The sequence below is a fragment of the Spermophilus citellus genome (genome assembly GCF_964194105.1).
Source record: "Spermophilus citellus genome assembly, chromosome: 4".
Lineage (NCBI taxonomy): Eukaryota > Metazoa > Chordata > Mammalia > Rodentia > Sciuridae > Spermophilus > Spermophilus citellus.
Window position 1 is genome coordinate 55726184 of NC_138185.1, and position 27616 is coordinate 55753799.

Below are 27616 nucleotides of genomic sequence, written 5' to 3' on the forward strand. Positions count from 1 at the left end.
TTATTATTATTGCTTGTGATAGATCTGTTTAGATTTTCTGTTTCTTCTCTGTTCAGTTTCAGTATTTCATATCTTTCTAGAATGTTTTCCCAATAATTCCACGGACATAAGGACCAGGTTAGTTTTTAATTCATAGTCTCATACATTCATAATGGTTGTTATTTCCTAAGAGCCACTTACCCTGAGGGTCCTTGCCCCGCCCTCAACCTTCTTATATCTCCCCACAAGTCAGCACCCAAAAGTTAACACCTGGAACAGCAGGGGACCTTCAGAACACAGCTCCAACATAGATTCTACCTATACAGATTAATTGATTCCTGTTTTTTCAATTATTATATATTTTAAACATCACCTTTTGGAAATGGAAGACTAAGTAAGACCCCACTTTCCACCTCTTCTTCCTCCCACATAAATCTGGGGCTGATCATGTGCTTCAGTATTCTACTGAACAGGTCTGGCAGAAGGAGCACCATCAATAGATTGGGTAAGCCTGAATGGCAGTTGTGGATACAGATTGAGAAGACTGGGAAGGCAAACCCGAAGCTGGCAGGGAGAGAGAAGTGTGTGGGGCCTGAGCTGATTTCTAACAAAATTTTAAGCCCCAGCTATGGCTATTACAAAGAAAAGGAAAGTGGCCGATGATAGGCATGTAGCTCAAAGTAAGTGAATGTCTTATGCTAGAAGTGCTACTATGTGATAACATACATAGTAACATAGTACTATAACATACATTAAAACAGACACATTTTTAAGGCAAGGTCACACTGATTCAAATCTTTCCAGAAGCCAGACAGGTAACATCCCTCCATTCATTAATTCAGAGATACACATTTGCTTTGGCATTTAAACATCTCTAAAATTAGAGTGGACATTGCAATTGATGCGGCAAGTCATAAATGGAGTATAAAATACCAGTGTCTAATAATCAATAATGCTGTAGATGATATGAAATTCAGGAAATGAGTGGCATGGGCAAGAAAAATCACATCCCTCTATTTTGCCTTTTACTTTGAAAGAGAGATGAATACAGAGACCTGATAAGAAATACACACATACAAACACAATGACAAATGGCAACTACTTTGCTGTCTCCATGCCCAAGAGCCAGTAGGCAGTGGTAGCAACTGGCAAACCAAGCAGTGTCATTGCCCCCAGGGACAGCAGCCCCTTCACCCTGGCCAGTTATTGCCTATAGTGACAGAGGCCCAATGTTAACAGTTCTGAGTTTTCAAAAGAAGTCAAAACCCAGTAATCTAGATCTTTATATGAAACTCCTAATTTTAAAATAACGCCTTAATCTTTTTTAACTCTCTGACAAAGAAAAAAAAGAAAAACAAAAAATGCATATAAGTTAGATCCAGCTTATGAACACTCTGATTATATATAACCTCTGTTTTAAGGATGTAATATTGAAGCAGCATGAGACAAACGGCATTTTTATGGTGAAGCCAAACAAGAAACCCCCATTTTAAAGTTTAGCAGGAGATTCAAAATTCCAGAATAACAAGTATTGCAGGACATATTTTATATGTCATTTTAAATATTCTTTTATGACTCTCTCAATAGAAAATAAGAAAATGTGGTTGATTCAGCTGAAGATGTTACATTTCCTGTTTATAAAAATACATGGTCACTTTTAAAATACAAATTTATGTTCCCAAAGTAACAGCATTTTCTTCCCACTGCTTTATAGACTGTGGTAGAAAATCTGTAGTAGACAATCACTAAATCATTAAAAGAACAGACTCATAGTTATGATCCTGTGATGTTGCGTAAGTAATTTAGCTTCTCTCAGCTTCATTGTCCACATTTATATTATAGGGGTAGGAATGTCTCCCCCTGTACCTCACATGGCTATGTAATAAGTAAGGGCCACATGAGATAAAACATGGAATGAATAATATGTTGCATAAATATCAGTTGTTAGTATTGCCCAAATAGTATAGATATCTGGGCAACACAGATTAATGAATCTCAGATTCTTCATCCCGGTCTATTGCTGTGACCCTAGATCATGACACCTATGAAAATGTCATCAACCTATCAGCCACTGGGTTGAGTAAATGAAGAAGCATAAGGCAAGAAAATATTTTTTCTAGTCAACCAACTTCCGGGGATCTGAAATAGCACTGAATCTCTAAACAGTGAGGTTTAGGCAAATCTTAGATGGTAACCCTGAAGGATTAGTCTTTCACATTTTCAAAGGCTACCCAGGAATGAGAGAGTTGCCTGGATCTTACATCAGCCTCAGTGGCTTTCTCACAGTTTGACCTTTGGCTGCTTCCTTCCTCTCTGTTTTATTTTTTCATTCTGTATTGCTTTATAGGGGGTAGAAAACGTCCTACTTTTTCCTTAGTGGACATCTTTTCTGATGCAAATGTACAGCTCTGTTGTGTATTCTGAAGGAGTCTGTACACTACTCTGGTGACTATATCCAGTCTATTTCAACATTTATCTCTATCTAATCTCAAATCCCATTTGGAAGAAAGTATGGAATAAGTTATTCATTTTTAAAAAGGAAAAGAAAATTGTTGTCTTTAAAAAATGTTATTCATAACTAGTGATGTGTTTTTAACTTCCAAGTTTGATATTTTCATGTAAGTTTTCTCCTACAACCTCAACTTCAGTCTGGTTGAAAATTAGTTGGTTGTCTTATCCAAATGACCACCCTCCTTTGTGTTACTACTTTTCTTTGTGGCATCAGGGTTTTTAGGGATTGTGAACTTTTTTTCTGTAAAGGACGAGACAGTGAGTATTTTAGGTTTCAATGGCCAGAGGGTTTCAGTCACTACTCACCTCTGCTATTATAGTGCAAAAGTAGCCATAAACAATATGTAAGGAAACTAATGTGGCTACGTTCCAATAAAACTTTATTTATGAAAACTGGGCCAAATTTGTCCCAGGGCCATAGTCTACCAACCCCTGTTTTCAAGACACAAAATGAAAATGTCATGGTTATTCTTGACTATCCTCCTTTAAGTTATTCATCTAAGCAATTCTCGAACATCCAAGCTATGATCCATTCTCAAGTTATGATGATTATTCCTTTCAGTAATTCCCCTCATCACTTCTCTCTCTTCTTTTCCCGCTGCTGCTGTGGAACTAATTTCATTCTGTATAATCAGAGTAATATTCAACTGGAAGCCAGGGAATGACCATTCCACCATATATACATTTATTGAAGATGTATGATAATTTCTTGGGAGAACTTTCAGACACATATGAAATATTATAAATTTATTATTAAGGACAATGCCTATGTAATCAGCATATAAATTGCAGAAAATAAAACTTGATGAAATCCTGGTTGATAGGTCATGGTTAAAAATGGTTGTGCAACATTGCTCAGATTTATAATTTCCCAAGGTCTGCAATGATTACAATTGTGATGTTAGGTAGAACACAGACACACTTTTAAAAATATTAATACTATGTTTGTATTTTAATGTGCATTAGGGGAAAATGTAGCTAGCATATCAAACCCATAATACCATTCATTCATTGTTAGGATGAGTCTGAAGTAAGCATTTACATTTTTAATAAAGTATCTGGGTTGAAAGAAAAGTTAACAATAATAAGTGCAGGCAGACTACAGACACAGAAAAAGTCATCAGGATGGTACTAGAATATTGAAAATCAGTGTCCATGTGGCCTCTCATAGTTTGATTATTATATTTCTCCAGTATTTACAGATCAATGTCATGGAACATTTTCATTTCCTTTTCCTGGGGAAAACTTTCAGTTGCTCTCCCCTTCCTGCCCATTAAATTCAATCAAATGGTTGGCCTGAAATCAATGCCTTCTTAAGTTGAAATCACAATTTCCACTTTTCCCTTATCTTAAGGGTTCCCAAACAATGTTCAAAAAAATGCTAATTTCATAAAATTTAATCAATACTTCAGAAAAAAGATGATTTTCATGGTCAAAAGTTTGGAAAATGCTTCTATATCTTTTCTCTAGGATACTTGTCATTGTACCATAGTAAAAGTTTTGAGAAGATAAATTGTTGGTACCCATTTATTTGATCATGAAATCCTCCTTTTGTGGAGCCAATATTTGGGTTTACCAACTCATTAGATCCCCTTTGTCAATGACCTCTCTTTGTGAAATATCTTGTGGCTCTCCTGTGCTGTGGCAAATGTGTTCTTTCCCATGCCCCACCTTATAGTTTATCAGCAGTTAGTCATATATTGATTTCACTTTAACACTTCCAAACTCTTACTAATTATTCACTTTACTTGGGATGATTTTTCTTCTCTGTCCTTGCTCTGAAATCTTTTCAAACAAGCCAAACCATCACAGCAGCAATGATTCCTGTTTCTGAAGTCTTAACCACTACTCCCTCTTCCAGTGTCTGTACCAGCTAGTATCATGCTCATGTGTACCTAATCTATTTGCCTGCTGGATCTTACATTTCTTGGAATTACTGTTTTCCATATAGTGTTTTAGCCTGGTATATTGCTTTTAGTTGTTAATAAATAAGGAAATGATAAAAGCATAAAATTTCAAAATGTTTTCTGTGGTAAATAGTAGAATTGGAGTTTGACATATCTGGGCAGGAGAGGGGGAATGAGGAGGCATCTCTGACCTATGCATATTTTTAACAGCTTTATTATTTGGCAAACAAATGTATACAATTTGATAAGTTTTGACATATGTGTACACCTATGAAACTGTCTTGAGAACATATCCATCATCACAAGGAGTGATGTTCCTTCTTTCTCCCTTCCCACATTTCCCCTCCTTGCTCCACTCCCCTTTCACACCACCACCCCCTTTCCTAGTTCAAGGACATCACTGATTGGCTTTTAATCACTATCCATTGCTTTAAATTTTCTCAAAATTTATATAAATAGAATCACACAATATGTATTCTCTTTCATCTGAGTTCCTTCCCTTGACATAGCTATTAAGAGATTTATTCATGTGGTAGCATAGTCAATCCTTTTTAATGCTGAGTAGTATTTCATTATATAGCTACTTCACGGTTTGATCATTCATTTACCTATTGATAGACAGTTGAGCTGATTCTAGTTTTTTGGCTATTAAAAATAAAACTGCTATGAACATTTACATATAAGTCTTTATGTAAACATCAGCTTTCATTTCTCTCGTGTAAATACCTAGGAGTGAAATGACATCAAACACACAGACAACAAAAGAAAAAAAATAGATAAGTTGAACTACATCAAAATTTAAAACTTTTGTGCATCAAAGGATGCTATCAACAGAGGGGAAAAGGAACCCATCAAATAGGAGAAAATATATGCAAATCATATCTGATGAGGGGTTAAGATCTAGGATATCTAAAGAATTCCTACAAAGCAAAATGAAATAAAAAAACAACTCAATTTAAAAATGGGGAAAGGATTTGAATAGACATATATGGCCAATAAACACTTGTAAAGATGTTCAACACCTGTAATCATTAGAGAAATGCAAATCAAAGCCTCCATGAGATATCACTTCACATCCATCAGGTTGGCTGTTACATAAAGAGAGAGAATGTCATATCTAGGAAAGCTTTGTCTAACTTGGAGTCACAAGGGTTTTCCTCTAGATGTTTTTATAGTTTTTGGTTTTAAATTTAGCCCTATGTCCCATTTTCAGTCAATTCTTATATATAGCGTGAGATTTGGATCAAAGGGTTTATGTTTTTATTTTTTGTTTACATGTGAATTTCCAGTTGTTCCAGCATATTTGTTGAACAGGCTGTTTTTTTCTCCAGTGAAATTTCTTTGCTGCTCTATTAATAATCTGTTATTTGTGTATTGTGGGTCCGTTTGGGACTGTATTCTGTTCAATTGGTCTATTTGTTTATCTTAACAGTAATTCCAAGTGCCTTGCCTACCACAGCTTTATAATATCTCTTAAGGAAAAGTTATGTTAATTCTTCAACTCTGTTCTACTCTAACAAAGTCATTTTGGTTTGTAGATCCTTTGTGTTTTCATATGAACTTTAGAAATTTTGTCAATTCCTGCCAAAACCCAAACCCATGCAGAAATTTAAATTGGGATGGTTTTAAAGGTGTAGATCAATTTGGGGAAAATTAACATCTTAATGTTGAGTCCTCTACTAACCCATGAACATGATGTGTGTTTCCAGTTGTTTAGGCCTTACTTTCTCTCTCTCTCTCTCTCTCTCTCTCCCTCTCCCTCTCTCCCTCTCTCTCTCTTTTTAACGTTTCTCTTACTAGTGTTATGGAGTTTTAAATTTTGTTCAGTTCTTATTCATCTTTTGGAAGATTTATTCTTATTTCCTATTTTTATGCTAATATGCGTAATATTGTAGTTTAATTTCAATTGTTAATTGCTGACATATGGAAGAATATTTTATTTTTCCGTATTTTTATTGGTGCATTATGATTATACATAATGGTGGAATTCATTGTTACATATTCGTACATGTACATGATATAACAATATAATTTGACCAATATAATTCCCCAGTATTTCTGCTTTCCCTCTCCTCTTCCCTCCCTTTGGTATCTTTATTTTACTTATCTCCCTTTGACTTAGAAATATTATTTTATATAATGATTGTATTATATAACTTTGCTAAACTCACTTATTCTTATTTGTAGACTTTTTTGCATGTTCTATCAGATTCTCAACATAGTTATCTTTGTTTTACTTCATCTAATCTGGAAATCTTTTTCTTCACCTCCCCCCTCCCCCTCTTCCCCACTTCCGTCCTCCCCCCACCTCCTCCTCCATCTTCTTCCTCATTAACTGCACTGGCTAGAAGCTCCAGTACAATGTCAAAGTATTGAAAGTGAACCTCCTTGTCTTGTTTCTGATCTTGGAGGTAGAGCATTCAGTCTTTGACCTTTGAGTCTGATTTTAGTTGTAGGCTGTTCATAGATGCCTTTTATCTGGTTGAAGAAGTACAATTCTATTCCAATTTTACTAAGAATTTTTTAATTAGATTTTTGTCAAGTACCTTTTCTGTGTTGATTGAGATAATCATATAGTTTTTCTTTTTAAAATTAATATAGTGAATCACATTACCCGATTTTTAAATGTTCAGCCAGTCTTGCATTGCTGAGATAAACCTCACTTGACCCATGATGTATTCCCTTTTATATATTGCTGGGTCTAATTTGCTAACTTTTGTTGTGAATTTTTTTTAATCTGTGTTTCTGAGGCATATTTTCTTGTAACATGTTTGTCTTATTTTCTTATCAAATTCACACAGAAAGAGTCAGAAAGTATTCTCTCTTCTTCAATTTTCTGGGAGAGGTGGTGTGGAATTCATATTCTAACTTCCATAAATATATGGTACAATTCCCTAATGAAGCCATCTAGGTCTGGAGTTTTTTTTTAGGCTTTTAAAATTTAAATTCAGTTTCTTTAATAGATATTAGGCTATTTTTCTCCAGTGAAATTTCTTTGCTGCTCTTGAGTAAGCTTTGGTAATTTGTGACTCTAAAGGATTTGTCCATTCATCTATGTTGTTGAATTTTTTGACATAAAAGTACTCAAATTGTTCTATTGTTAACCTTTTAGTATTTGTAGAATCTGTAGTGATGTCTGCATTCTCAATACTGCTAATGATGATTTGTGTCTTCTCCCACTTTTCCTGATTAGCCTGATTAGAGGTCATGTTACTGATCTTAAAGATCCAGCCTTTGGTTTCATTGACTTATCTATTTTTCTATTTTTATTTCATTGAATTATGAGTTTAGCATTATTATTTATTAATATTTTTCATCTGTTTATGTTTAGTTTAATTTACTCTTCATGTTTATGAAGGTTAATGAAGGTGGTTAATTTAAGACCCTTCTACTTTCCTAACATAGGTATTTCATGCTATAAATTTCTCCATAAAGACTGCTTTTATGTCATTTTTAATTTTTTATATGTTGTGCTTTTATATTAATTCAATTCAAACTACTTTCAAATTTCCTTTTTTATTTCTTTGACCCAGGTTGTATTTAGAAATGTGTTGCTTAGTTTCTAAATATTTGAACAAATGATCTCTTTCTGTTATTGATTTATGATTTAATCCATTGTGGTCAAAGAAGAATATGCTTTGTATTACTTCACTCCTTATAACTGTATTGAAACTTGTTTTATGACCCCAAATAAAATCTGTTTTAGTCAATGTCCATGTACACTTGAAAAATATATGTATTCTTTTTTGGGTAGAATGTTGTAATAAATGCCAAATCAAGTTGCTTGATGATGTAGTGCAATCTTCTATATCCTTAGTGATTTTCTGCCTCCTTGGTGTATCAATTATTGACAGAAATAATTAATCACCTGACTATAATTGAGGATTTATTGATTTTTTCCTTACAACCCCATCCATTTGGGGGCTTATATTTTGAAGCTGCTATTGTATATATAAACATTTGGGTGATTATGTCCTCCTGATGAGTTGACCCCTTTATCATTATGAAATTATTTTCTTTATCCTTGGTAATATTCTTTGCTGCAAAATCTACTTTGATATTAATATAGTTACTCCACATTTGATTTTAATTAATTTTTGAATTTTCTATCCTTCCACATTTAATCTCATTGTCGATAATTAAAGTGAATTGCTTGTGAGCTACCTGTAGTTGAGTTTTGACTTTTTATTCATTATGATGATCTCTGTCTCTTAATTGGGGTATTGAGACCACTAAAATTTAATGAGTTAGATTTAGTTCTATCTCCTTGCTATTTTCTCTCTGTCCCATCTGTACTTTGTTCATCTTTTCCCCTTTTTCTGTTGGATTATTTTTCTAACTCCATCCAGTCTCTCTTGTTAGCTTAATAATTTGAAAATCTTTCTTTTGTTATTTTAATGGTTGCCATAGCTTTGTACTATATGTTTTTAACTTATCTCTATCTTCAAGTAACATTATACCCATGTACATCTTCACAATTCACAATCTCATCCCTGCCTTTCAGATCTAGATTTCCATTTGCTTTTGTTTTCCTTCCTTCTGAAAGATTTCCTGTAACATTCCCTTGAGAACATAGCAGTGAAAGTTTGCTGGTGATTAACTGTTGAAGGTTTTACTTTTGAAGATTAAGTTTTACTGGTACTAAATTTGAGGTTTACAGCTTTTTTTCCCTTTCCTTTCCTTAAAAATGTTGCTTTACTCTTTCCTGATATCCTTTTTCCTCCAAGAAATCTGAACTCATCTTTATCTTTTAAAGTACATAATGTTTTCTCCCCCCCACACACTTTTGATTACTTTTAAACTTTTCTCTTTCTCATGTTTTTGAGCAATTTGGTCACTAGGTCCTTGGTGTGGTTTCTTCACGTTACTTGTGTTTATTGCTTGTTGAGCTTCCGGGATGTCTAGCTTTATACTTTTCTCAAATTTGGAAAAACTTTGACCATTAGTTTTCCCCATATTGTTTCTGCCCCACCCCACCCTGCTCCAATCCTCTTGCCTTTAGAGACTTAAATCTCATTTATATTGAGTAACTTGAAGTTGCTTCATAGCTTGGTGATTTAGCTTCCATTTTGATTATTTCTATTGCAAATCTGCTCACCTTTCATCTGTAATATCGAATTTGCTTTTGATCCTACTGTATTTTTCATCTCACTCATTATAATTTTCATATCTCCTGTTCATTTGGGTTATATATATATATATATATATATATATATATATATATATATATATAAATCTTCCATGTCTCTATTTACCTTTTTTTTTTCTCTTTTGATACCAGGGATTGAATGCAGGGTCACTTAACCACTGAGCCACATCCCCAGCCCTTTTTTATATTTTATTTAGAGACAGGGTCTCACCAAATTGCTTAGGACCTTGCTAAGTTGCTGAGGCTGCCTTTGAACTTGCAATCCTCCTGCCTCAGCCTCCCAAGCCACTAGGATTACAGGTGTGCACCACCATGCCCAGCTCTATTTACCCTTTTAAACTGATGGAATACAATTATTATAATTGTTTTAATGTATTTTTTGCTAACTCAGCATCTGTGCTAATTTGGGGTCAGTTTTGATTAATTGATTATTCTCTCTTTTTTTCTCTTTCTCATCTAACATTTTAATTTTTGTTTTTGAAGTAATGTTAAAATAAATGCTTTTTAAAATAAATGTTGAAATTAAATTTCCTATGAATAAAATGCTGTGTTTTAAAATCTAAAAAAGAAATGAGGAAAATTAAAGGATGGGTACCAACAATATGTAAAGCACAGGAAATCAAAGACAAAATCAATCACAGTTGATGTTTTTTTTTCCCTGAACTGTTCTGGTTAAACAGTCTATTCTTTTTGATGATTGGCAGTTTTAGACAAACAGAAAAACCATTATTGTATGTTCTGTACATCTCTAGGTGGTAGAGTTTCCACTGCAACTTTACAGCCACATCAATGTTTATAGCAGCACAATTCACAATAGCTAATCTGTGGAACCAACCTAGATGCCCTTCAATAGATGAATGGATAAAAATATATGGCATATATACCCAATGGAATATTACTCAGCAATAAAAGAGAATGAAATCATGGCATTTGCAGGTAAATGGATGGAGTTAGAGAAGATAATGCTAAGTGAAGTTAGCCAATCCCAAAAAACCAAATGCCCAATGTTTTCTTTGATATAAGGAGGCTGATTCACAGTGGGATCAGGAGTGGGAACATGGGAGGAATAGACAAACTCTAGATAGGGAAGAGGGGTTGGAGGGGAAGGGAGAGGGCATGAGGTTATTAATTATGGTGGAATATGATGATCATTATTATCCAAAGTACTGGTATAAAGACACAAATTGGCGTGAATATACTGTGTATACAACCATAGATATGAAAAATTGTGCTCTACATGTGTAATAAGAATTGTAATGCATTCCACTGTCAAATATAAATAAAACAAAGATTTATTTAAAAATAAATAAATAAATAAATATAATTAAATGATTATTCTCTTTATAAAGGGCCTTGTTTCCTGCCTCTTTTATGATTTGTTAGATGTGTCTGAATAGTGCTCAATGTAGGGCTAATTATTCCCCACTGTGGAGATTAAACTTCCAAGTACTTTGCCCAATGCCTCATGAGTTGTTTTTCTATTCTAGATTGTAGGGATAAGCACTGCCAGCCCTGAGTGAGTGCTAGGCATTGTTCTTTTTAATCCTATTGGAGAATTCTTTTCTCTATATTCCAGAGTAGTTGCTCAGTAGATGCTGATCAGTATCTCTCTCCATACTTGAGGGGTCCCTCTGCTTACCTCCAGAGTCCTCTCTCTGGGCAGTCTTCTACAGTAATCTGTCCTGTTAACTCTGCCATCTTAGTCACCAAGACGCTCAGCTTAATATCCTCAATTTACATAGTTCACCGGGTCACTTCTAGGTGCACAGCGTCTTGATATTCTCTCAAAGCAATGAACTTGGATGATCTTGGGTTGAACTTTATTTTTTCCACCCACCAGGAATCACTGTCTTATTGCCTGAGTCCTGTTTCTTTTTTTTTTTTTTTCAAAGTGAGAAATGCTTTTTAATGGTTCTTGTGGTCCATTGTGACCCTGCTTATCTTTAACAACTCGGTGGAGTAAGGATCTCAGATGGATGTGGCTTTAAATACCATCTCAGCTTATTCCCTGTGGGGCTGAGAAGGCTAGTTACTCTCCCTGAGCTTCAGTGATCTCATTATAAAATAGAAATGCTGATTAGACCCTTCTCCTCGGTTTATTTTTTTTTATTGTTGGTTGTTCAAAACATTACATAGTTCTTGATATATCATATTTCACACTTTGATTCAAGTGGGTTATGAACTCCCATTTTTACCCCGTATACAGATTGCAGAATCACATCAGTTACGCTTCCATTGATTTACATATTGACATACTCATGTCTGTTGTATTCTGCTGCCTTTCCTATCCTCTACTATCCCCCCTCCCCTCACCTCTTCTCTCTCTACCCCCTCTACTGTAATTCATTCCTCCCCCTTGTATTATTTTTCCCTTTCCCCTCACTTCCTCTTGTATGTAATTTTGTATAACCCTAAGGGTCTCCTTCCATTTCCATGCAATTTCCCCTTTCTCTCCATTTCCCTCCCACCTCTCATCCTTGTTTAATGTTGGTCTTCTTCTCGTGCTCTTCTTCCCTAGTCTGTTCTTAGTTACTCTCCTTATATCAAAGAAGACATTTGGCATTTGTTTTTTAAGGATTGGCTAGCTTCGCTTAGCATAATCTGCTCTAATGCCATCCATTTCCCTCCAAATTCTATGATTTTGACATTTTTTAGTGCAGAGTAATACTCCATTGTGTATAAATGCCACATTTTTTTATCCATTCGTCTATTGAAGGGCATCTAGGTTGGTTCCACAGTCTTGCTATTGTGAATTGTGCTGCTATGAACATCGATGTAGCAGTGTCCCTGTAGCATGCTCTTATTAGGTCTTTAGGGAATAGACCGAGAAGGGGAATAGCTGGGTCAAATGGTGGTTCCATTCCCAGCTTTCCAAGAAATCTCCATACTGCTTTCCAAATTGGCTGCACCAATTTGCAGTCCCACCAACAATGTACAAGTGTACCCTTTTCCCCACATCCTCACCAGCACTTGTTGTTGTTGGACTTCATAATGGCTGCCAATCTTACTGGAGTGAGATGGTATCTTAGGGTGGTTTTGATTTGCATTTCTCTGACTGCTAGAGATGGTGAGCATTTTTCCATGTACTTGTTGATTGATTGTATGTCCTCCTCTGAGAAGTGTCTGTTCAGGTCCTTGGCCCATTTGTTGATTGGGTTATTTGTTATCTTATTGTCTAATTTTTTGAGTTCTTTATATACTTTGGATATTAGGGCTCTATCTGAAGTGTGAGGAGTAAAGATTTGTTCCCATGATGTAGGCTCCCTATTTACCTCTCTTATTGTTTCTTTTGCTGAGAAAAAACTTTTTAGTTTGAGTAAGTCCCATTTGTTGATTCTAGATGTTAACTCTTGTGCTATGGGTGTCCTATTGAGGAATTTGGAGCCCGACCCCACAGTATGTAGGTCGTAGCCAACTTTTTCTTCTATCAGATGCCTTGTCTATGATTTGATATCAAGCTCCTTGATCCATTTTGAGTTAACTTTTGTGCATGGCGAGAGAAAGGGATTCAGTTTCATTTTGTTGCATATGGATTTCCAGTTTTCCCAGCACCATTTGTTGAAGATGCTATCCTTCCTCCATTTCATGCTTTTAGCCCCTTAATCAAATATAAGAAAGTTGTAGTTTTGTGGGTTGGTTACTGTGTCCTCTATTCTGTACCATTGGTCCACCCACCTGTTTTGGTACCAGTACCATGCTATTTTTGTTACTATTGCTCTGTAGTATAGTTTGAAGTCTGGTATCGCTATACCACCTGATTCACACTTCCTGCTTAGCATTGTTTTTGCTATTCTGGGTATTTTATTCTTCCATATGAATTTCATGATTGCTTTCTCTATTTCTACAAGAAATGCCGTTGGGATTTTGATTGGCATTGCATTAAACCTATAGAGAACTTTTGGTAATATCGCCATTTTGATGATGTTAGTTCTGCCTATCCATGAACAGGGTATATATTTCCATCTTCTAAGATCTTCTTCAATTTCTCTCTTTAGGGTTCTGTAGTTTTCATTGTATAAATCTTTCATCTCTTTTGTTAGGTTGATTCCCAAGTATTTTATTATTTTTGAGGATATTGTGAATGGAGTGGTTGTCCTCATTTCCATTTCAGAGGATTTGTCGCTGATATACAGGAATGCCTTTGATTTATGCGTGTTGATTTTATATCCTGCCACTTTGCTGAATTCATTTATTAGCTCTAATAGTTTCTTTGTAGACCCTTTTGGGTCTGCTAGGTATAGAATCATGTCATCTGCAAATAGTGATAATTTAAGTTCTTCTTTTCCTATTTTTATGCCTTTAATTTCTTTTGTCTAATTGCTCTGGCCAGTGTTTCAAGAACTATGTTGAACAGAAGTGGTGAGAGAGGGCATCCCTGTCTTGTTCCAGATTTTAGAGGGAATGCCTTCAATTTTTCTCCATTCAGAATGATGCTAGCCTGGGGCTTAGCATAGATTGCTTTTACAATGTTGAGGTATGTTCCTGTTATCCCTATTTTTTCGAGAGTTTTGAACATAAAGGGATGCTGTACTTTGTCGAATGCTTTTTCCCCATCTATCAAGATGATCATATGGTTCTTATTTTTAAGTCTATTGATGTGGTGAATAGCATTTATTGATTTCCGTATATTGAACCAGCCTTGCATACCAGGGATGAATCCTACTTGATCATGGTGCACAATTTTTTTGATATGTTTTTGTATCTGATTCGCCAGAATTTTATTGAGGACTTTTGCATCTAGGTTCATTAGAGATATTGGTCTGTAGTTTTCTTTCTTTGAAGTGTCTTTGTCTGGTTTCGGAATCAGGGTGATGTTGGCCTCGTAGAATGAATTTGGAAGTTCTCCCTCTTTTTCTATTTCCTGAAATAGCTTGAAAAGTATTGGTATTAGTTCCTCTTTAAAGGTTTTGTAAAACTCTGCTGTATACCCACCTGGTCCTGGGCTTTTCTTAGTTGGTAATCTTTTGATGGTTTCTTCTATTTCCTCAATTGATATTGGTCTGTTTAGGTTGTCTATATCCTCCTGACTCAATCTGGGCAGATTATATGACTTAAGAAATTTATCAATGCCTTCACTATCTTCTATTTTATTGGAGTATAAGGATTCAAAATAATTTCTGATTATCTTCTGTATTTCTGAAGTGTCTGTTGTGATATTGCCTTTTTCATCCCATATGCTAGTAATTTGAGTTCTCTCTCTTCTTCTCTTCGTTAGCATGGCTAAGGGTCTGTCAATTTTATTTATTTTTTCAAAGAACCAACTTTTAGTTTTGTCAATTTTTTCAATTGTTTCTTTTGTTTCGATTTCATTAATTTCAGCTCGATTTTAATTATTTCTTGCCTTCTACTTCTTTTGCTGTTGTTTTGCTCTTCTTTTTCTAGGATTTTGAGATGAAGTATGAGATCATTTATTTGTTGGTTTTTTCTTTTTTTAAGGAATGAACTCCAAGCAATGAATTTTCCTCTTAGAACTGCTTTCAATGTGTCCCATAGATTCCGATATGTTGTGTCTGTGTTTTCATTTAACTCTAAGAAGTTTTTAATTTCCTCCTTGATGTCTTCTAAAACCCATTGATCATTCATTAACCTATTGTTCATTCTCCAAGTGATGCATGATTTTTCCTTCCTTCTTTTATCGTTGATTTTCAGTTTCATTCCATTATGATCAGACAGGATGCATGGTATTATCTCTACTCCTTTATATTGTCTAAGAGTTGCCCTGTGACATAATATATGATCTATTTTTTAGAAGGATCCATGTGCTGCTGAGAAAAATGTGTAACTGCTTGATGTTGGGTGGTATATTCTATATATGTCAATTAAGTCTAGGTTGTTAATTGTGTTATTGAGTTCTATAGTTTCCTTATTCAACTTTTGTTTGGAAGGTCTGTCCAGTGGTGAGAGAGGTGTGTTGAAGTCTCCCATGATTATTGTATGGTGGTCTATTAGATTCTTGAACTTGAGAAGAGTTTGTTTGATGAACATAGCTGCACCATTGTTTGGGGCATATATATTTATGATTGTTATGTCTTGTTGGTGTATGGTTCCCTTGAGCAGTATGTAGTGTCCCTCTTTATCCCTTTTGATTAACTTTGGCTTGAAATCTATTTTATTTGATATGAGTATGGACACTCCTGCTTGTTTCCGAAGTCCATATGAGTGATATGATTTTTCCCAACCTTTCACCTTCAGTCTATGTATGTCTTTTCCTATCAAATGCATCTCCTGTAGGCAGCATATTGTTGGGTCATGTTTTGTGATCCATTCTACTAGCCTGTGTCTCTTAATTGGTGAGTTTAAGCCATTAACATTTAGGGTTATTATTGAGATATAGGTTATCCTTCCAGCCATATTTGTTTATTTATGTTACTGAATATGGTTTGTTTTCCTCTTTGATTATTTTCCCCCCTTTACTGTCCTACCTCCCACTGTTGATTTTCATTGTTATTTTCCATTTCCTCTTCCTGTAATGTTTTGCCGAGGATTTTTTGAAGAGATGGTTTTCTAGCTGCAAATTCTTTTAACTTTGGTTTATCGTGGAAGGTTTTAATTTCATCTTCCATCCTGAAGCTTCATTTCGCCGGATACATGATTCTTGGTTGGAACCCATTTTCTTTCAGTGTTTGAAATATGTTATTCCAGGATCTTCTAGCTTTCAGAGTCTGTGTTGAGAGATCAGCTGTTATCCTGATTGGTTTACCCCTAAATGTAATCTGCTTCCTTTCTCTTGTAGCTTTTAAAATTCTCTCCTTATTCTGTATGTTGGGCATATTCATTATAGTGTGTCTAGGTGTGGATCTCTTATGATTTTGCACATTCGGCGTCCTGTAGGCTTCTAGGATTTGGGATTCTGTCTCATTCTTCAAGTCTGGGAAGTTTTCTCGTATTATTTCATTGAATAGATTGTTTATTCCTTTGGTTTGGAGCTCTGTGCCTTCCTGTATCCCAATGACTCTTAATTTTGGTCTTTTAATGTTATCCCATATTTCTTGGATGTTCTGCTCATGGTTTCTTAGCAGTCTTGCTGAGCTGTCTATGTTCTTTTCAAGTTGAAATACTTTGTCTTCATTGTCTGATGTTCTATCTTCTAAGTGATCTACTCTGCTGGTAGTATTCTCAATTGAGTTTTTAAGTTGGTTTATTGCTTCCTGCCTTTCTAGGATTTCTATTTGTTTGTTTTTTATTACCTCTATCTCCCTGTGTAATTGATCTTTTGCTTCTTGGATTTGTTTATGTAATTCATTGTCAAAGTGATCTTTCATTGTCTGATTTTGCTGTCTCATGTCTTCCTTGAGACTCCAGATCATCTGAAGCATGTATATCCTGAATTCTTTATCTGACATTCCATCTGTTGCAGCTATTACCTCTTCTAGAGTTGAGTTGACCTGCATTGCTTGTGGTCCTTTCTTTCCTTGTCTTTTCATACTGCTCGCGTTTCTTTCTGCTTGGTGAAACTGTTGTGTTTTTGAAATTTTCCCTCTATTTATTTATATTGCTCTTGTATAGTTGAAAAATCTCCCTTGCAGGGCAGGTAGTGGCTGTGATCCTCCTCCAATTGGGGTGATCTGTCTACCACGCTGGCGGGCCGCTAGGTGTGCTCTGCCGGTTGGTCGCAGGTCCGCCTGCCGGTTGGTCGCAGGTCCGCCTACCCTGCAGGCGCGTGGGGCAGCTCTGTCACTCCGCAGGTTGCTGGGCCTGACCTGCCGGTGGGTCGCAGGTCTGCCTACCTTGCAGGTGCAGGGGGAGGGGGCGGCTCCACCCCTCAGCAGGCCCCTGGGCCTGATCTGCCGGTGGTCACCGTTCGGCCTACCTTCCAGGCACTGGGGGAGGGGGCGGGCCTGCCCCTCAGCAGGCCGCTGGACCTTTTTTGCTGGTGGGTCGCAGGTCCGCCTACCCTGCAGGCGCGTGGGGCAGCTCTGTCACTCCGCAGGTTGCTGGGCCTGACCTGCCGGTGGGTCGCAGGTCTGCCTACCTTGCAGGTGCAGGGGGAGGGGACGGCTCCACCCCTCAGCAGGCCCCTGGGCCTGATCTGCCGGTGGTCACCGTTAGGCCTACCTTCCAGGCACTGGGGGAGGGGGCGGGCCTGCCCCTCAGCAGGCCGCTGGACCTTTTCTGCTGGTGGGTCGCAGGTCCGCCTACCCTGCAGGCGCGTGGGGCAGCTCTGTCACTCCGCAGGTTGCTGGGCCTGAGCTTGCAGGCACTGGGGGAGGGGGCGGGCCTGCCCCTCAGCAGGCCGCTGGACCTGTTCTGCTGGTGGGTCGCAGGTCCGCCTACCTTGCAGGTGCCGGGGGAGGGGCCGGCTCCGCCCCTCAGCAGGCCACTGGGCCTGATCTGCCGGTGGTCACAGCTCCGCCTACCTTGCAGGCACTGGGGGAGGGGGCGGGCCTGCCCCTCAGCAGGCCGCTGGACCTGTTCTGCTGGTGGGTCGCAGGTCCGTCTACCCTGCAGGCGCGTGGGGCAGCTCTGCCACTCCGCAGGTTGCTGGGCCTGCCCTGCTGGTGGGTCCTGAGTCCTGTTTCTTGAAACCATTGTTTCATAGCTTATCTGTCTGTGGGTTGTTGATTTGTTTTGTTTCCTGGTTGACTGGTCATTTTAAGCAGTAAGGATATTACTCCTTTTTGGCTAGAAGTTGAAGATTCAACAACAGTCATTTATTTTCTGCCTCAAGCTCAGTTGCAATTCAGTTGATCCAATATGAACCCATTGAGAGCTGTTGGGGCTCAGCTAATTTTACTGGTGATATTTTGGGATATAATGCTACTAATTTCAAGCCAGTCATAGGTATAATGACGAAATTTTTAGATTTTAACCTCAATTTCTAGGAAAAAAATATATATTTCTAAAAAGTAACTGTGGAAATTATCATTTAACCCCTTTCTTTTTTATTTAAATTTAGAGGACAATGTATCAAAAAATATGCAAGAATCACAGGAATCCCACTTAACCAACCACCTAGATGAAGTTGCTGCTGCTGTCAGCATCACTCCAAAAGCGAAGATCCAAAACAAGCTGCCCCAGACAGTGCTGTTCCAGCCACCACGAGAGAAACTCCACCTCTGTGAAGAGAAAGCAAAGTCCTTTTCCAGCAGTCACAATGTAAGGAACCTTTTACTTCCTTTCCTCTACTCTGGAAATTGGGCTATCATGCATGACCAAAAGAAGTAGAGTACTTTAGATTACATTCCTAATCTCAGGAGTGTCAGTGCCTTTATTGTAGCATGAGTGACTGTAGGCCCTCAGGGCTCCAAGCCCAGCAGTTGGTGTGGTCAAGGATAAATATGTTTTGAGCTTTTACCACATGTCTGGTAATGCAACACAATGCAGGTGCAACACTGTAATGCAACACAACACAGATGAAGCTTCTAGAGTTTAGAATTCCTTGTCTTTAATCTTCTTGGTCTGTGCACAATTCTTTCTCATCCTCCCCTCAGAAGTTTTTTGATTTCTCCCCCCCTCAGAAATTTTATTCATTCACTCACCCAGGCCGTTCATTTATTTCACATTCATTTATTTCACAAATGCCCATTGTATACCTAATATGTGCCAGGTTCCATGAAGGTGCCAAGGGCCCAGAGGGGAAAGCACAGCCAAGAGCCCAGAGGGATATATCACTGTTGATAATGGTAGTCAGTGTGATAAGTTCTGAGAGAGACACAAACTGCAAAAGACATACATGCAAAAACAGAATGGGGTATGCAGTAAGCCTGGAGTGGGTGCAGGAATAGCAAATAAAGCACACTTTTAGGATGGAAGTTGCTTGATCGGCACTAGTTATAGTGCTTAGGAGTTGGCCAGGTGACACAGAGGACAAAAGTGTCATCTATTACTGAAGATGCTGAAGAGCTATGAACCTTAGGGGGTACAATCCAATTGGGGAACTACAAGAAGCTGTCTAGGATAAAGGTTCTCGTGACATAAGGACATGAAGCTGGATTATGGGTAGGATCTGGGCCTGGAGGATACTCAGTGCCCAGAAAAAGAGTTTTGATTTCTCAAAAAGCTACTTGAGGAATTTTCTAGGATTCTAAACAGGAGAAAGCTATGAGCAGGTTTGAGTTTAAGAATGATCGTTTCTGCAGACTTTCGGAGGATGTATGAGAAAAGAATGAAATTGGAAGAAGAGGAGAATGTATGTCATTATCTTGGCAAGGGATTATGAGGGCCTGAACTAAGTGGGACAGAGACAGCAGAGGTGCTGAGACCTTTTGAAGGGAATGTAGAATTGAAAATTGGTGGGACTGGATGATCAAGGGAACACAGGGGAAGGAGAGCCAGGCAGATGGGGTATGGAAGACCCTAAGTTAGATCTCAGTTTGCTCAGATGATTGGAGGCTTTGCCTGTGCCTTTCACCCATAAAGTGAATATAGTAGAAGAGCAAGATTAAAGCAAGAGGTCATGAACTGGTTTTAAGTGTGTGCTTATTCGTTGTACACCTGATGTTTATTTGGTACCTACCATGTGCCAGGCCCTATGGTAGGTAGGATTTTGGTCAGTAGTTTTCCTCAACCAAAGTTCTACAAGAGAATTAATCCTAATGCCCAAAGACATTTAGCATATATAAAGAACTGTCTTCTCTTTTATGTGTCCAGATGGTACTAAAACATTTCTGTGATCTCTGGTTCTTGGGACACCAAAGTGAACAGGACAAAGTACATGCCGTCATGGAGCTACAGGGCAATTGACATTGTCAGTAAACCAGATAGTGGGCCCACTGTGGTCAGGGAGGGCCTCTGTGAGGAGGTAACAAATGAGCTAAGAACTGAGAAACAGAAGAACCAGCAGGGAAGAAATGAGTTTAGGGATAGGAAAGAGCACAGGTAAAATCTGCAAGGTAGGCACAAGTGTTAGGAGTGGAGGTACTGGGCTGCAATGCAGTGTGGTTGGACAAACCATCAGTTCACTTAGGGCCTTGAGGATTGAGTGCTTTGTGCCCTGGAAGATCCTGAAAGAATCAATGGGGATCCACATGGTGTTCTTTACTTTTAAAAATATTCATTTTGGGCACTGGGGCTATAGCTCAGTGGTAGAGTGCTTGCCTAGCATGTATAAGGTACTGGGTTCAACCCTTAGCACCACATAAAAATAAACAAATACAAAGAAGATATGCTGTCCATCTACAACTACAAAAAGTTTTTTCAAAAATATCCATTTGGGGGGCTGGGGTTGTAGCTCAGTGGTAGAGCACTTGCCTTGTACGTGTGAGGCCCTGGGTTCCATCCTCAGCACCACATAAAAATAAATAAATTAAAATAAAGATATTGTGTCCATCTACAACTAAAAAAATTTTAAAAATATCAATTTTGGAAAAGATATCCATTAACTTTATTTTATAATAATTTTTGAGTTAGGTTAGATTAGTTTTCACCAGTTGTTAACATTTTCTTTATGCTTTTTTTAGGGCTTATTGGGTTTTTTTGTTTGTTTGTTTCTTTGTTATTCTTTTCTTTTTTTTGTTTGTGTTGTTGTTGTTATTGTTTTTTCAGGTGGGATGAAATCCAGGACCCCATGCTTGTTAAGCCCACTCTGCCACTAAGCCACACCCCCAGCCCACTTTATTATTCACCTTTATTCTTTCTCTCTTTATCTCTCTCTTTCACTCCTCATGTTTTGTCTGAGAGTAGGTTACAGATATTATGATCCTTTACCTCTAAATACTTCAGTCTATTCCCTAAGAATAAGGGTTAGAATTAAGAAATTATTATTAGTATAATGCTATTACCTAGTCTATAAGCCGTATCCATATTTCTCCATGAAAAAGTTATTTGGGGGGAAAAAAATCAGATCCATAGTCCAATCCATGATTTCATGTTGAATATAGATATCATGTCTCTTTAGTTGCCTTTAATCTGCAACAGTGAACCCATCTTTGTCTTTCATGGTCTCAGTGCTTTCAAAAAGCACATTCCAACTATTTTGTAGACCATCTCTCCATTTGAATTTGTGTTATCTTTCCTTGTGATTCAACTCAGATTATGCATTTGAGGCAGGAGTAGCACAAGCACGACTCTAGAGCCTTCTGGGTGCATCATAGGAGGAAGTACATAGGTCTATTGGTCTCATTACTGTGATGCTAACCTTGAACACTGGGTTAAGGTACTGTCCAACAGGCTTGTACATTGTAGAATTACTATTTTTCCCTTTGTAAGTAAGTATTTTGTGGGGAGATGCATCAAGACTGTGTATATACTTAAAACTTCACCCCTTAGTTTTAGCATCCACTGATGATTCTCACCTGAATCCATCATTACTATGAGATTTGTCAAATAGCAAATCTCTGACTTTGGTATTCTTTCAGCATTTATTTGTTTGCATTCCATATAAGAGCTTTCTCTTCTTCACATTTCATTTGCTGTTCATTTATTATATCAATACAAGTTCAGAAAATTGTGTTTTACAACCCATCATTTTTATCAAAGCTTAAATTATCCAATATTTCCAGTGGGAGCCCCTTCGAGCTGGCTAAGTCCCTGATTTACCACTCACTCTTTGAGTACATTCTTAAGTTATGACACAGTAAGATTTTTTAGGTTCATCTTGGGCTTCCTTGTTCCTTATATCCATACAAGCTAATCAAAGAGTAAAACATTAAGTAAAAACTAAATATCCAGTAACAGTGGATTGAGTAACTCAATTATGTTTTGTCTAAGCAATAAAATGCTGTGCAGCCATTAAAACTTTTATCATAGAAGATGACATGGGGGATGTTCATAAATTTAGAACAACAGGTTGCAAACCTACAGCTTATGAGTCTGTTTTGAAAAAGAAAAAGTATGTAGATAGATTCATGAAATTAATGAATAAAGGGATATTTAGTTACCTCATTATCTCCAGAAGGTGAGCTTGCAGATGATGTTTAGTTTTCACCTTTTTGCTCTTTTGCATTTTGACAAGCATGCACTACTTTTGTAATAAGAAATATGATACTGTAGAAAACAGCCACAGCCCCACCTTCTTTCAATGCTATGGGGTAAGCATCCTCCCTCACCTTCCTCCTATTGGGTCACAGAAGTGACTCTCCTGTGGTTAACTGGATGTGTGTTTTTGTCAAGAAAAAAAATATTGTTTCAGGGTTAAAGTGTTTCTAGTTGGCATTGCCCAACATGCACACTGGGTCTTCTAGACCTTCTCTACAACTCTATTCTCATTCCTATTTTTCTTCCTCTTTACCCACTTCAGCTGGTTTTTATCAGGTGTCTTACCTCCCATCTCTTCTCTTGCTATTCTTGCTAATCTGTTGCTACTGAACACCCTAAAACTTAGTGAGTGAAACAAATCATTCATTTTACTCATGAGCCTGCAATTTGTGTATAGCCCAGTGGAGTCTGGTCAGCTGTGCTTCATGTAGTATCTGCTGGCCTAGGTGGGCATAGAGACTCTACTGTCAAGATGGCTCACTCATATGGTTGACAGAGCCATTGAGTGGATTAATTGGTGTTAGCAGTTCATGCCTTTCCACGGAGCCACTTAGTCTTCCTCGAGGTAAGGTGGTTGGGTTCTGTATTACTTTACTTTAGGGCTGCCATGAAAAAAATACCACAGGCTGTGGGTCTTAAACAGCAGAAGTGTAGTTTTTTGCAGTTCTGAAGGTTGGAAGTCCATGAAGGGGTTGATAAGATTGACTTCATTCTGACGCTATTCTCCTTGGCTTCCAGATGGCTGCTCTGTGTCCTCACAAGGTCTTTTTTTCTGTGCACATGCATCCCTGGTTTCTCTTTCTCTTCTTATGTAAGGACATCAGTCATATTGGATTAGGACCTTCTTAATGGCCTCATTTTAATTTTATCACCTCATATCTCCAAATATGGTTGCATTCTGAGGTACAGGACATTGAAACTTCAACATATGAATTTGGAAGGGACATAATTTAGCCCATGTTCAGGTTCCAGGAGTGACACCCAAGAAGAAAGAGAAGTGGAAGCCATCAGTTCCTTAAGACTTGGGCCTGAAAACTGGCACCACGTCATTTTCTCCACAACAGCAGGAGCTGTTAATGGAGGTACAATTGGAAAACCTAGGGGATAATTACATGTCTGTTCTACTTTTTAATTTTTTTTCTTTATCCCATTACATTTTTTACTTTTAAATGTACTATAAGTTGCATTCATTTCTTATGTTTACTAATTATTTCACCTGACCATATGAGCACTCTACCACGTAAAATGAATCAAACAGTCTCAAAGTTAAGATCCAAAGTGAAGGGGACATAGACATCCCCACTCATCTCTGGATGGAAAGAATGTCAAAGAATTTCAAAACTGTGTTTTAAAATTATCAGCCTTGCTTTGAATATGTAGCTCCTCTGGGCTGACCTGAAGCTGGGAATCCACAGTTCTTACTCTTTTTGTCCTAGCTCTGAATGAAAATGTGCTTCCCACTGCTTTAATAAAGTCTGCTTGCCAGTCCTGCTGATTTTATTTGCTATGCTACTGACATAGGCTGTGAAGGAAGATTTCAAATCAAGAATGAAAATGTGTCATTTGAAAACCACTACCAATTGCCCACTTGTACCTGAATACGCAGGAGCCGTTAATGGAGGGACAGTTGGAAAACCTAGGGGATGATTACATGTCTGTTCTACTTTTAAATTTTTTTATTTATTCCATTGCATTTTTCACTTTTAAATGTACTATAAGTTGTATTCATTTCTTATGTTTACTATTTATTTCACCTGACCATATGAGCACCCTGCTATGTAAAATGAATTTTTTTGTGTGATGTATCCCAAGTGCGTAGAGCCATGTTGAGAACATATTAGACACTCAATAAATGTTGCATGGATAAGAGTGTAAGTAGATGTTATACTTTGTAATTCTTGAGTTTTAAGCCATCTAACTAATAAGCTCATTTCTTTTCCTAATAGTATAAACAGGCTGTCAAGGAGCTTGTGCGTTATGTAGCATTGGCAAGAATTTGTTACGGCAACTCCCATTGGAAAATAGCAGAGGCACATGTCAATCTGGCTCAAGGGTACCTCCAGATGAAAGGTGAGCTCATCTCAAGTGGAGGAGGACCAGTTAGTTGGTTACTGCTATGCTCCCCAAATCTGATTCACACTTAACTAGAAGGACTAGGTTTTGGATATTCTCCTCAAATATTGAGAAGCCATTTCCTTGTGAGTTAATAAGGCATATAATATAATAATAATCAAAGGGAAAAGGGAAGGAAAACTGTGATCTTTGGGTTTTGTTTTTTCATGATCTTAAGATTAGGGTTCGGGGCTGGGGTTGTGGTTCAGTGGTAGCACACACGTCTGGCATGTGTGAGGCACTGGGTTCAATCCTTGGCACCACATAAAAATAAATAAGTAAAAGAGAGGTATTGTGTCCATCTACAGTTTAAAAAAAAAAATATATATATATATATATATATATATATATATATATATATATATATATATATATAATTGTTTCTTTTGCTGTGAAGAAGCTTTTTAGTTTGATGCCATCCCATTTATTGATCTCGATTTTACTTCTTGTGCTTTAGAAGTCTTGTTAAGGAAGTCATTTCCTAAGCTGACATGATGGAGAGTTGGGCCTATGTTTTCTTCTTGTAGGCACAGGGTCTCTGATCTAATGCCTAGGTCTTTGACCCACTTTGAGTTGAGTTTTGTGGAGGAGGAGAGATAGGGGTTCAATTTCATTGTGCTTCATATGGATTTCCAGTTTTCCCAGCACCATTTGTTGAAGAGCCTTTCTTTTCTCCCATGTATATTTGTGTTGGCTCTGTTTTTCTTGGTATTGGCTCCATTCTTAGCCAAACTTTGCCTACATGTTAGTGGCAAATCTGCCAATAACCTTGGTTTTCCCTTCTAAGCATTCCCAGGAGAGACAGAATGTCCCACCACCAAAACCCTCCAGGGTTTGGGGGACATCCTAATTAGACCAATTTGAGTTGTGTACTACAGACCAGGAATAGTCTGATTGATGAGATCTGATTTTTCACTTCTGTGGATGCTTGGGAAGAAACTGGCTTTGGCTAGGTCACACAGATTGGATGTGCAGGGGCCAAACATATCAAAAAGAAAAAGAAGAGAGAATGTATGCAGGGAAGGCAAAAACAACATATAGCCAGGATATGGTGTCTTCTAGTTACTGACTCTGCAACCTAGGACAAGATGTCTAAGACTACATCTCCGCACTCAGCTTCTTCAACTGAAAAGCTATGATAAGGATGATGATGGCACTAACTTCCCAGGGTTGGTTCCAGAAGGAAATAAAGCAATAGAAATGGAAAATGCCACAATGCCAAGCATAGAATTATCACCCAATAATTTTGGCCAAAGCTTATAGACTGGTCTTAACCTGTTAGATCAAAGACCATTGTAGCTGGAGGGAATTTTAGAGATCATCCCTTTACCTAAGCTTTCCCCTGCTCACCATTTTCTAGATTCTGAGGAAACAACAAATATGAGTTGAAACAGCTTGCTCTAAATCACACTGTTAATAAGTAGCTGATCTGAGACTCTGACCTAAGATTTTGCATGCCAGTCCTACTGTCCTGCCATCTTGGTTTTCAAGTAATGCTTTCCTTCTACAGCCTGCTTCTTTTCTGCATGAATCTTTCTTCTTCAGTTAAAAGTAAAAGCCATCTCCAGTACCTAGTAAGGTCTTACTGAGTGCCAGCCAGACACCTTGCTGTTTTCCATACATAACCTTATTCCATCTTCACCACAGTCCCATGAGGTGGTATTGTTATTATCCTTTTTGTACAGTTGGGGAAGCTGAGGACAAATTTTCCTAGTAAGTAGTGGAGCAGGGAATTCTTCCTGGGTAGTCTGACTGCAGAGCCAATGTTCTTGAACCTCAAGACCTATGCTGCCTCTAGTAGGTTCAAATTCATGTTCTTAAAGTAAGGGTCCTAAGTTGGAAATGCAATCTGTAATGTCTTTTGGTATATATTATATGTACCATTGGCACTAATAAATTTCTAGCAAGCAGTTAGTATATGCTTTGAAAAAGTATAAGATGCATAAAGTTCTGAAATTTCACATGAAGAGCATAGCCCTGACTTTCTCCATTAGAAAGTATATTGTTTTTGCTTTATAGATGTGAAAACATAATTAACCTCATATTTTGACAGACTTTCCAGAGGTTTGAGATTCAATTCCATGTAATTCAGAACATAGGCCCAGGAGTGTGTGGGTGTCAGTGAAAGGGGGTTATCTATGCAGGAGAGGAGGATGGGAATGTGGGAAGTGCAAAGCACTGGATCCCAGCTGGTGAACTTTGCATCACCAACTCACAGATTAATAAGCCTGTGGAAGAGCACTGGAATCCTGTGGGAAATCAGTTCTCAGTAGTAATTTTTCATCATTCTATTTAGTTTCACATTAGCTTAGTACCCCACAGAAAGAGATTGTGGCAGTGGTTCATGACCTCAATGCAACTGTGTTTGTAAGTTTTAAAGATATCATCATATTTGTATTGTTAAAATAACTCTAACATCACGATTATAGACAGGTGAGCAGAAGATTCAGATATTTTGTATTTCATTAAGATTGCTGTCACTGTCACAAAGCCAGGATTAAGATTCATGAATAACTTACTTCCTGCCCAGAATACGATAGTCCTAGTATACCATTTTTTTAAAAATAATTATCGGTCACATGTTTTACATCTGATATTGGTGAGGTTTCAAAGTTTTTCAGTTCCAGCTTGTTCAGGTTTCTTAATTTCTAAAAAGGCCATTTGGGAAATATTTTCTTGAGCACTTGATATAAAACAATTCTTTGGTTACTACAGTCATGATAATATCCCTGCTGCCCAAATACATCTCCATGTGCCACTTGACAATGTGGTGGGACTTTGTTAGATTTGCTAGCCACAGAGAACTGTATTGATATCCAGCTGAGAAACTGAGACTTCTTCTTCTCTGTCCATAGGATATGCACTGCAAGCAAAACAACACGCAGAAAAAGCCAAAGAAATCCTCACCGACTCCATTGTGCCTCCCTTTACTGACAATTCAGATGTTTTCAAGTGTTCCATAGAACTGTTCTATACCCTGGGGAAAGCCCTACTCTCCCTTCAAAAGTATCCTTTTGTCTCTGATCTTTACACATAGAAATAC

The 27616-nt window shown here is 37.6% G+C and overlaps 1 protein-coding gene across 3 annotated transcripts in view; it reads left to right on the top strand.

Annotated features, from left to right (window-relative positions):
• Positions 1-27616, top strand: part of TTC23 (tetratricopeptide repeat domain 23) — a 116365-nt gene that overhangs the window by 5317 nt on the left and 83432 nt on the right. For 2 of the 3 annotated variants that reach the window (XM_081289805.1, XM_081289804.1), the window contains exons 2-4: positions 18443-18642; positions 24408-24531; positions 27429-27579. In XM_081289805.1, the coding sequence (XP_081145931.1) occupies positions 18463-18642; positions 24408-24531; positions 27429-27579 (455 nt within the window). In that variant the 5' untranslated portion in view covers positions 18443-18462. Of the gene's footprint in view, positions 1-10298; positions 10483-18442; positions 18643-24407; positions 24532-27428; positions 27580-27616 lie in introns of all 3 variants that reach the window. The other variant, XM_081289803.1, reaches the window with a different exon arrangement.